General features: G+C 39.9%; 1 protein-coding gene across 1 annotated transcript; it reads left to right on the top strand.

Annotated features, from left to right (window-relative positions):
• The first annotated feature begins 3,395 nt into the window (after nt 1-3,395).
• SRP9 (signal recognition particle 9) lies at nt 3,396-10,964 on the top strand. The gene is made up of 3 exons (XM_060245638.1): nt 3,396-3,685; nt 8,225-8,293; nt 10,397-10,964. The coding sequence occupies exons 1-3, from the start codon at nt 3,614-3,616 to the stop codon at nt 10,514-10,516; spliced, it is 261 nt and encodes an 86-aa protein (XP_060101621.1). The 5' UTR covers nt 3,396-3,613; the 3' UTR covers nt 10,517-10,964.
• The last annotated feature ends 551 nt before the right edge of the window (nt 10,965-11,515 follow it).

The following is an 11,515-nucleotide window of genomic DNA, read 5'->3' as shown; positions in this document are numbered from 1 at the left end:
GGAAAAATTATAAGAATCCGTGCTTTGGAACTACATTCTTGTGCCACCATGGCACCATGAAGCAATGGATGCATGATTTTTGTGGTACTGCCTATAGACTAAGACATGTCTCAGGGTTCAGGCTGGGAGCCAAACAAGAGCACTAACCCAAGTGGCATAGTCCAAGTCCAGTCCAAAGGTTGTTGCACAGAATCAGCAAGTCATCAAATAGTAGGCCCAGTCCAAAAAACCAAAGTCTAGAAGCCCAAGGGTTACCTTAAAGTTGGTACAGAGTAGAGTCAGAAGACAGTCTGAGGGGTCACAGGAACAAGGCAGAATCCAATTCAGTCATTGCAGAGTCAGAAGGTATTCAACTTGTTGCTTCCACACTTAACATTCATTATATGATTTTAACAATGTAAATCATGTATTTTATTCTACTGTTGTTCATCACCCTTGTTCAACTTGTTGCTTCCACACTTAACATTCATTATATGATTTTAACAATGTAAATCATGTATTTTATTCTACTGTTGTTCATCACCCAGAGCCCTTTGAACTCAGGGATTGGACAATCCATAAATCTAAATTATAAATAAAACAAATAACAACTTTCCTGGGCTAATTTTTATAGTCTTCTGCTGAAGGGTCATGATGGCAGCTAGCTGCTTCAGAGTAATCTTGCAGCTCTCATATTTGAAGAAGACTGCAGATTTATACCCCACACTTCTCTCTGAATGAGAGACTCAGAGTGGCTTACAACCTCCTTTATCTTCCTCCCCCACAACAGACACCCTGTGAGGTGGGTGGGGCTGAGAGAGCTCTCTCAGAAGCTGCCCTTTCAAGGACTACGAGAGCCGTGACTAACTCAAGGCCATTCTAGTAGCTGGGAGTGGGGAATCAAACCCAGTTCTCCCAGATAAGACCCAGTGCACTTAACCACTACACCAGACTTTGTTATCAGCAAGCAGCTGGCATCAGGCCAGGAGGCATGCACTTCGTTGTCTTTCCTGTAGCTCTAATCTTAGCTTCCATCTGCAATGCTCTAATGGTTTGGGGGGGCTGAAAATGGCCAACTGAGATTCACCTGTTGAACCAGGGCTGGTGGGTGTCACTGGCTCCACACTAACTGTTGGCTTTGAACTTTGAGAAGCCTGCAGTTCCTCTTCCTGCTTTCCTGGCTTCTGCTGATTCAGGGCGGACTACATGAGGCTCCTCTTCTCTCAAAGAGCGCTCACTATTGCTAAGACCTGGCTGACCCACAACAATATGATCTACCATATGATGGTGGTTTTATTGTTTCAGTGTAAAAATTGTACTAATTCATGAAGATTCATGTTTTTCCACAATTGCAACACTGCAAGTGATATTGGATCAATGTTTTTTATGGTTCAGTTCATGGTCCTGGCTTTGACATGTGATTTGATGGAATTTTGTTTTTAAAAATCTGTAAGATCCATAAGGATTCATGTAGATCCAGTTTTTACTCCCTGCCCCCCAAATCATGCATGAAGATCCTTGTGCCAAGGTGGCAGCTGCTACCAAAACAATTTAAAAAATTGCGCAGTCTATTAGATCTCCAGTAGCCAATCAGAACCCCTGCTGGGTAAAAGCTCCACTTGTCCCCACCCACTTTCTAAAAACAGCAAGTTGGGGACCCCTGCCCCATCTAATAGTAAAGGAGGTGGTTCATGGCAATCATGAAGAATGCACAACTAGGCCACCTACAAATAATGGAGAGGTTTCTGTTTACTCTGGGGACTCCTCAGGTATTTTGTAAACTAATAAAAACACAAATGCCTTTTTGATTGAATTTGTGGAATATTAATTTAACCAGGCAAGCTGGAAAAATAGCATGCGATTAATAACCTATGTATACCAGAGCCCTTATGAGTCAATGAAGAGTTTTATATCTAAAGAAAATTATCTTTATTTGGAAAATCACACAAGAGAAACCACTCATTGCAGAACTAGGAACATAGGATGGAAAAGATAGAGACATTTGCATTAGCAGGATTATCATTGATGGGCTATACCAGGGGTGGCCAACGGTAGCTCTTCAGATGTTTTTTGCCTACAACTCCCATCAGCCCCACCCATTGGCCATGCTGGTGAGAAGCAAAAGATTCCACAGCAAGAGAGAGATTGGTGGGGAGGAGTCTGTTGTAACAACACACACAGCCCAACCAAACCTGGCCTGGTGAGACTGAAAATACTCCAGAATGGGCCATCTGCTAAGAACAGTTGAGTGTCATCAGTTAAAGGAATAAAAGGGAGATCAGAAATCAACTTGCTTAAGACCCCTCATTAAAGTTTAGAACGTTTATTTTAATCTTTGAAGTTTAGAACGTTTATTTTGGAGGATAAAGTGGAATTTCCGAGTTTTCTTATTCCCCACCCCCAACAGTGTTGTTATAACTAATAGCACCGTAGATGCAGCATGTCTTCCTCTCCTAGCTTTGGATCTGTTGAGCATTTGCATCGGATATATTTGCTCAGACCTTCTGTTGATTCATAATTTGTTATTATAATAGTTGAATAGCCTCAATTTTCTTCTTGCTCATGGTTTAATAATTAATGCTTTTTGTTTCCCCCGTCGCCTTCTGGTATTCTAAGGTTTTACAAAGAGGGTGCCTCTGGGTTTATACTGATTTGTTTTTATTGATTCTTAATTTGCTTTCATTTTGCTTCTAAATTTGATCTGACATGCAGTAAGTATTTTATTTTTCAATGCAGATTCAGGTCGGTAGCCATGCTGGTCTGAAGCAGCAGTTTGAGTCCAGAATGCAAACTTTGTTCATTTATCAATACAGTTGTTTTTGAGTTGTTTGTTGGGATGGGTTTTAACTTGTTTACATATTGCTTTGTGTTGAAAGCTATCCCAAAGCTATCCTTGCAGCGGAGGGAAAGATGGCAGTTTATCTGATAATAAAAAGCTAGCCTCTATATGATAATAAAAGTAAGAAATTCAGGCTATCCAGAGGTGCCTACATAAGGGAGGCAGGGAGGCCACTAACCAGCTACGCATATCTGGACATTATCTAAAACACACAACCTTAAAATCAGTCTGCTGAGGACGGAGCGTGCTCCAGGCAGAAGCTGGGCTTCATTGTACAGGAAAGCGGGAGCAGCGAACGCAACTCATACAATCTTGGAAGGGGAAGGCGGACGAAATTTCCGCCCCATCTCGAGAGTCCTTAGCGGACCTCCTACTTTGTGAACTCTTACTGGCTAGTCATATCCCATACTGAATGGTGATACAAGCGTCTAATGACTGCTTGCGACTCTAAGGCGAAGCCCTTTGAAACGTTGCAGAAAATGAACGCGCCTGCGCTGGAAATTTTTTCCTTATGTGCCATCAGAGGGCGCTACTCGACAGCCTCTGCCTGCGTCTGCCTCCGGAAACCGTTCATGATTTACTATCTAGTTCTCTATAGTTATGGTCCCCTCATTGACACCGGAAGAAAATGGGGGGAAGAGTGCGTTTTGAATAGTATGCTTTATTATTGGTTAGTCTTCTCATTTAACCCAATAGGATGGCAGGCTGCTTAAATTAGCCCTGCCTTAACTCGCCATCTTCTGCTAGCTGGGTGGGTTGGTGAGCTGTGCTTTTCATGTCGAAAGGGATTTAGTTATGCCGCATTATCAGACCTGGGAGGAATTCACTCGCGCAGCCGAGAAGCTGTACTTGTCTGATCCTATGAAGGTACCCGACAGCGGGAAGGGTTATCTGTGGCAGATGGAACTGGAGGCTAAAACAGAAGCTGGGAAGGGTCGGTGGGGTTTGGCTTGAAGAGCTGCGGGAGCAAATGTGGGGTTGATGAGTCTTTTCCCGTGCCGGTATGTGTGACTTGTGAGAGCGCTTGCCTTGTATTGCATTTTTCCTTTTGTAACTAAAGTTATTTCCGTAAACTAAAGTTACGTAAATAAAATTTCGGAACGGTAATGAATTGAAGGTTATGGAACCTTTTCTTCATTTAAATTTGGGGGGGGGGGGGGGACCCTGGATTGTAATATTTTTTCTGCTGTTATAATGGCTTTCTTTCTGGAAAGCAAAAACCCTTCTCTAGATGCTTGGGAGGTAGCTATTTAACACTATATGAACTAAAGCCCAGATAGAATGCTTTCCCCAGGTTAGGAAAGGTACTGCTAAGTCTAAAATGATACGTGTGTGGTTAACACCCCAAGTATGAGAAGCCACGAGAGGCTAAAAGGCTTCTTTTTAAGGAAGGCCTGCCTGCCCCAATAAACCTAGCAGACGGAACACAGCTGTTATGCAAGCAGAGAATCTGAGGAGGAAATTACTAAAAAATCAAGACACGTAATAAACATTTATGCAAATCTATTTGCATAAAATATATCATTTATATTCATTTATATACAACTGCATTTATATACAACTGCATTTGGATGATCGAGGAATAAAAAGGACTGTTAAAGGAAGATGGGGAGGTGGCAGAGAAGGTAAATTATGGGTGATTACAGACTGGCACTTTGGGCCAACTCAGAGATGGCTCTGAAATCAACCCAAAAAATCCTTCCACTCACAAACATCTCCCACCTGTCCTTGTCCCATACTCACTCTGGCCTCCACAGTGTGACTCAAAAAGCTACCACTTCCGAACTGGTAGCAAATATCTGAGCCGCATGCCAGTTGCCTCCTTGGCGTCTGGAAGTAGAAGGGCGCAAGGAAGGCACCTTGGTGGTGTGAAACCACCAAGCCACCCCAGGTTGCATCCAGCTTTTTAAAAAACAAAACTGTTCAGAGCACATGAGCGGGCATGCGCACATATACGCGGGCACGTGCAAGGCTACTGAATATGTATGGGGGGAAACCTAAGCTGACTGATGGAAATGGTGCACAACAGGCATCTGAACACGCCCATGTCACCCCATGAACAGGATGGGGACGGCTTGCGGGGGAGCATGTGGAGGCTTCAGGACAGCTCATTTTGAGCCCGTCCCGATTTGGGATGCCTTCCATCTGTCCCAAAATACCGTCTGTTATCACCCTATTTGTCTCTGTTTTACCTAGAAAGTGTATATACCAGGTCAGAGCAACTCTTGTCAGGAGTGGAGTCAAATTGAGGTGATGAGAGAGTAAGTTATGGTCCCACTGGGGAAATTAAAAACCAATAAGTCTTTTGCTCCTGATGAGATACACTCAAAGGTTTCAGCAGTGGAATTGTTTTACTATTAGCTAGTATAGATCAAGTTAGTATAACATGTCACTAAAATCAGAGAACTGGAAAATAGCAAATGTTATACTGATTTTTAAAAAGTTACAGAGAGGAACCAGGAAATTGTAGAACAATTAGCCTAACATCAGTCCCAGTCAAAATAGTAGATGAAAGAATTATTAGGTACGTGGAGGAAGGAAGCCTGCTGAAGGAAAATCAGCATGGCTTTTTCAAAATCCTGCTTTACCAATCTTTTGGGGTTCTTTAAAAAAGTGAACAAACATAGATAACTGTGACCCTGTAGACGTTATATAAGTGTACAAATACCATTGATTGCATATAGCCCAAGGCTATTACAATCAAACACAAACATTGCTAAAATAATTGTGCTTAAAAGTATTAACTAAAATAATTGTATCTAAAATATTCATCAATTTCATTCTTTGGAGCAAACATTCACTGGGTACAGTTTTTTTCTCATATTTTCTTAGCTGAGGTAAATGTTATATTAGTGGACTTTCAAAAGGCTTTTGACATGGCCCCTCATAAAGCCTATTAAGTATGTGTAGCTGTAGTGGGATAATAAGACAGACCCTTCCATGGATTCAAATTTGGCTGAATGAAAGGAAGCAGAGTGGGAGTAAATGGACAGTTCTCTCAGTGGAGGGAAAGCAGTGAAGTCCCACAAGGTATTGGGGCCACTGCTATTTATTTTGTTCATAAATGATCTGGAACTGGAGGTGAGCAGTGCAGTGGCCAAGTTCACGACACGAAATCATTCAGGATTGTGAAAATCAACTGTGAAGAGCTCCAGGTAAATAGCAAATGAAGATCAATATAGCCAAGTGAAAGGTGATGCACATTGAAACAAAAAAAAATCCCAACTTTAAATACATACTAGTGATATTGGCTTAGACAACCACCATCTCATCAGATCTCAGCAGCTAAGCAGGATCTTTCCTGGTTAATACTTTAGTGGGAGACCACCAAGGAAGTCCTGGGTTGCCACATAGAGGCAGGCACTGGCAAATCACATTTGGATGTTTCTTGCCTTGAAAACCCTATGGGGTTGCTGTGGCTTGACTGTACTTTATACCCACACCCAGGGGTCTGAGCTTGCTGAGTCGGAGAGAGAAAGAGACCTTGGGTCATAGTGGATAGCTCAATGAAAATATTAAACCATTGTGGAGCAACTATAAAAAGACAAACTCTGTGCTGAAGATTATTAGGAAAGGGATTGAAAATAAAGCCGCCAATATTATAATACCCCCATATAGATCTATGTTGTGGCTTCATTTGGAATACAGTTCTGGTAACTGTATCTCAAAAAGCATATTGCAGAGCTGGAAAAAGTACAAGTGGCCAAAGAGTCTGGGACTATTCAGTGTGTTGCTACTGGACTCCTACTTTGTTCTATTAACCCAAGTGGTTAGAAGATTGGAATTATGAGTAATTACTATTCAGGTTTTTTTGTTGTAACTTTAATTTGTTTTTAGCTATCAAATGTGCTCTCTTGGTATATGGTGGAGGAATTGTACCATGTTTCTGCTGCCAGTGCCACTCAATTTTCTTAAGGTCTGTGAGGCAGTTGGGTATTTCAGCCATGTAATGATTGAAATTCCATATAGCTTATTTATTATATTGGATTTTTTTGGCTGCTCTTCCCTGCAAGAAGGGCTCAAGACAGCTTACAACAAAGACAGTAAATGTATTAAATTGAAATCAATTTAAAATACTAAAACATATCCACAGTAAAAAAAAAAAACCAATTTACATTTCAAGATGAAGAAAATGTCAATATTCTGATGGCACGTTGGGGGTGGGGTAAGACAGTCATAGAATCATAGGTTCATCTAGTCCAACCCCCTGCAGGAAATTCACAAGTATATCCCCCCTACACACACATCCAGTGGTTCCTACTCCAAGCCCTGAAGATGGTTTTTAAAAAAATTCTCTAGGATCCCTAGCAAAACTGGCCTGGAGAAAAATTGCTGCCTGACCCCACCAAAGTGGTGATCAGCATTTCCTGGGCATGTAAGAAGGGGACATGAGAACTAAGCACTGATGCAATCCTTCCTGCCCCTCTTCTCATGATCTGCCTAAATTCACAGAATCAGCATTGCTGTCAGATGGCCATTTAGCCCAGGTGTGGCCAAATGTACATAACATAAGAGCCACATAGAATAAATAGCTGATGTTTGAGAGCCACAAGGCATAAACTTCAGATGTTTGAGAGCTGCAAAGAAGGAAAGAAGGCAAATAGATGGGAGGAGGAAGAGGTGGAAAGAAAGCAATTTTAAATTCATTCTCCAAGTTGGCTTGACAGGGTGGTGGGAGCGTTGAGAGCCACACAGTATGTGTGAAAGAGCTGCATATGGCTCCTGGACCAGAGTTTGGCCACCCCTGATCTAGCCTCTCTTTAAAAATCTCCAAAGCCCACCACCTTCCAAGGCAAGCCTGTTCCACTCTAACTCTCTCTGCTCCATCAGTTCTTCCTAATGTTTAGTTGAAAACTCTTTATTCAGTTCTAGTCTGACCTTCTGCTATATGACGGCCCTTGAAGTACTTGAAGATGGTTATCATATCACCTCTCAATCATCTCCTCTCCAGGCTAAACATACCCAGTTCCTTTTGTTTGGTTCAGTATTAAAGGCACTATCCTCCCATGCAATCTTTTAAAGGGTAAATCCAAGTGTACTTTTTTTAAAACAATAGCTGTTAAGCCTGAGTGCTAATTTATTTCCTTAAATTAAAATATTCTGAAACTATAGTGTTGGATTAAGGTAAATTTGTAAATTAGCACTTGCCTGGATGTTTTAAGTGTATAGGCAATTAAGTGATAAAACATTATTTTAGTCATCTGATATACTAAGTGAGAGTGCTCATGAACAGTGAAGAGGCATGTGAGGAAAGATGGGCTAGTTAAAATCACAAGGTAGACTTCTAACAGACTTTGTTTCAAATCTGGGTTCAGGAATTTACTGTCATTTTTTGAAGTTGCTGTGTGAAAGCAATAGCTGCACAGATGTTATTTATCATCATTTAAAACGTGACTGTCATTTCAGGTGCGAGTGGTACTCAAATACCGGCACTGTGATGGAAATCTTTGCATCAAAGTGACAGATGATGCAGTTGTAAGTAAAATGTTTGTACCACACTTGTCACTTCCTCTAGTTTAGCCCTTATGTGAGAATTGTTGCCCTGTATCGGAAAAGTGGGGGAGGGGACTCCTTAATCCTTTCCTTCCTCCTGTTTGGTTGCTGAAGGTTCCTATAATGCTTTCCCATCTGGCTCACAGATGGGAAAGCATTATGGGAATGCTGGAAACCTACAGCTCTTCTCCTACAAAGGAGCAAAGCAACTTAAGGATTTTGAGAATAAAAGGTGATGGGAGTGCAAAATGGTTAACTAGTTTCTCTCTTTTCCAATAACTTATCCTTGCTGTCTTGAAAATTACTTCTGATATTTGTGTTTCACTTTAATATGGATTGAAGTGACTTTTTACACATCTCCCAAGTATTGTTTTTTGGCCCTAAAACTCCACGGAGAAATATTGCTATGGGCTTAATAACTATTGTTTTAATATTCTTTTGGTTATTGTGATGAGTACTTTCCAAGAAAGCATTACATACTTTCTACAATTTCATCTCAGAATTAATCATAAGTGAATTTTCAGAGCAACATCTACTACCAGTTTTTTGTTTGTTCACTTAGTCTCTTTCTAGCATTGTTCGAACATGACCCTGCAGTATTCAGAAACTATACCTCTGTGTAAACCCTAAGAATGGTCAGTATTTGATTATGTTTTGTAGGATGCCTAATTACAGTGCTGTATCTAACTGCAGTTCATTCACTGAGGACATTAGTGCCTATGTCTGACATACCAGTAGGCTAGCTCTCGTTCTAACAGTGACCAGCTTTGTCTCTCTGAAAGTTCAAGTGTAAAATACGAAGGACGCAGTTGTTTGTTTGCCAAGATATCTGATTCTCAGAGGAACATAGCTCGACATGGTGATTAGGTATTGTTTCTAATAGCTGCTGTTCAACTTGTTCCTTCAGAAATTTTGTCCTCATTCTAAATGCTTATGATGTAGCAGAGATTGATTGAAGAGAAATGGAACAGAACTGAGAACAACTAGTCAAATGGAATCATGAAGCTGGTTGAAATGAGAAAACATAGAATAGCTGTTCTAATATTGGATATTGAGCCTACAGATAGGGGGAGAATAAGAACATTGTGCTTCATTTCTTGCCAGCCTGAATGGGTATCGTTTTATGCATACTCATCAACTGTTTAAACAAAGTTGGTTCCATTCCAAATCTTAGGATTTTTAAGGTGTTGAATTTGCTAGTTTAACTTTAAACAAACAAACAAAAATCTGTGCTATTCATTTGCTGCACTTGAATTTGGCTTTAATTTAAAGCTTCCAGTGTCCTCTAAAAATGGGATGCAGCTATAGCAACAGGCCATGTTCAGCAATGGTCATCTTGTTTCTTCTGCCAGCATGAACTAATTTCTTAATAGCAGCATGCTCATCGATCTTCTTATTCTGAATATGGTTGTCAGTGTTCTGGATTCTAATTAAATCAACTTTAAAGTTGTTTTTATTAAGAGAGTAGGAAACAGACATATTTAATGTCAGAGGATTGGTTGGTATTGTATAGCAACAGCTAATGTTGTGAAAATGGGACAGGGTGTAGCTGCTTGTCTTTGAGCCCATTTTTGGTATTGAGTGGGAAAGGGAGAATAAGTGTGTTAATCTCTAAGACTAACATCGTGAACTAATGCACATTTTAGTGGGCAAGACTTTAAAAATACTTTCTGTGAAGATATGGTTCTCTATAGAATCCTTTTGCATACTAGACAGGCTTTTGTAAACTGCTTTGAGCTGCCATTGTTAATAAATAAATAAATATACACTCGATACTTGCTTGCAATCAGGAGAGAGCATGCATTGCATTCCGTTAAAAGTTATGTTTTGCACTGAAGACTTGAATAACTGTTCTTACCTTTTTATTTTTGGAGAAAATGTTTAACCTTGCAGCTGTGAATCACAGCAATTTAGATCTTTGATTTTGTCTTTTTATCTCCAAAATATAAGAGCACAAAATAAATGGGGTCCAACATAGTACAGTGTCTTTATTTCTAGTGGAAGCTTTCATTTTGCCTTTTATATAACCTAATATCAGTTTTCTGTCAATCTACATGCACTTAAGTTTCTCTTCTATTTTCAAAGTGTCTTCTCTATAGGACAGACCAGGCTCAAGATGTAAAGAAGATTGAGAAATTCCACAGTCAACTAATGCGACTCATGGTAGCCAGAGAATCCCGCAGTGTTGCCATGGAGATGGACTGAATAGCTGGAGATAAAATGAATGCTTGGTCATCTTTCACAGGAAGAAAACCTCTTGGGTTTGGGCAAATTTTGGAACAGAACAAATGTGGCATCAAGTGGATTATTAAAGTCTAAAATGGGTTTTGTAAGGATTTCCAGGCTCCAGAGTGGCTAGGAAATGTTTTGCTTTCATAAGAAAGCTTCTATTTATTTTTTTTAATTTGAGCAAATAAATGTCTTTTACAGAAAATTACTAAAGGTTAAAATATTTTAGGCCATATTTGGGCATCTTCTTGTGTAAATATTGAGTGGTGTCTAAAAAAACAAGGTGCATTGCAAGATGCCATTTATACAGAAGGACTTCTGATTACTTGTCTCATTTGCTAACACAAAAAGAATAATTAGTTTCTGAAGTAAGCTTTATGTATTAATATATTAGCACCTTCCAAATAAATTAAAATTGCCAAAATATGGATAATTTTGTGCATCTGACCTTTTGCATTCATAACTGGTGTTTTCCCTAAAGTTGCTGATTGTCCCATGTCTCTTCAGTAGCCATATGAAAAAAGTAATTGTTTTAGAAACAAATTCAGTATACTTCTTGGGTTTACTGACAGGAAAGATGGTGAATAGATACATACCTCAAAAGCTGGGACTCATAAAGAAGGCCATATGCCAAACCTATTCTTGTTGCCTTTTATTTTGCAGCTAATACACTTGCAGCTTTTAGAGCAGTTGCCACCAATATTAATCTTCTGCACTACCCATTCAATCAGCTATATGATAGTTCCTATCTTGTGAACTTTAAAGGTTCTCCTTATTGCATTGTAGTTGCTTAATGCTAACTTCAAGTCTACGTTGGGGCATTCCATATTCAATGTAATAGTCCCACTATAGATAGTATAGAGTTCTACTGATTAGAAGGTGGTAAATCATTCAAGAAATCTGTCTTAAATTGTCTTTCTGAATATCACATTTCAGGGAAGCATGTTACCCTAATGTGACATATACCGTTTTCGC

Source organism: Heteronotia binoei, chromosome 1 (assembly GCF_032191835.1).
Source record: "Heteronotia binoei isolate CCM8104 ecotype False Entrance Well chromosome 1, APGP_CSIRO_Hbin_v1, whole genome shotgun sequence".
Lineage (NCBI taxonomy): Eukaryota > Metazoa > Chordata > Lepidosauria > Squamata > Gekkonidae > Heteronotia > Heteronotia binoei.
Note: the sequence above shows the minus strand (reverse complement) of the source record. Positions and strands in the feature narration are given on the sequence as shown.

Bases quoted from the DNA above. Each gene is read 5' to 3' on its own strand.
- SRP9 (XM_060245638.1), top strand. From the start codon at position 3,614: ATGCCGCATTATCAGACCTGGGAGGAATTCACTCGCGCAGCCGAGAAG. The intron at 3,686-8,224 runs GTACCCGACAGC...CTGTCATTTCAG, and splicing joins ACTTGTCTGATCCTATGAAG to GTGCGAGTGGTACTCAAATA. The intron at 8,294-10,396 runs GTAAGTAAAATG...CTATTTTCAAAG, and splicing joins AAGTGACAGATGATGCAGTT to TGTCTTCTCTATAGGACAGA.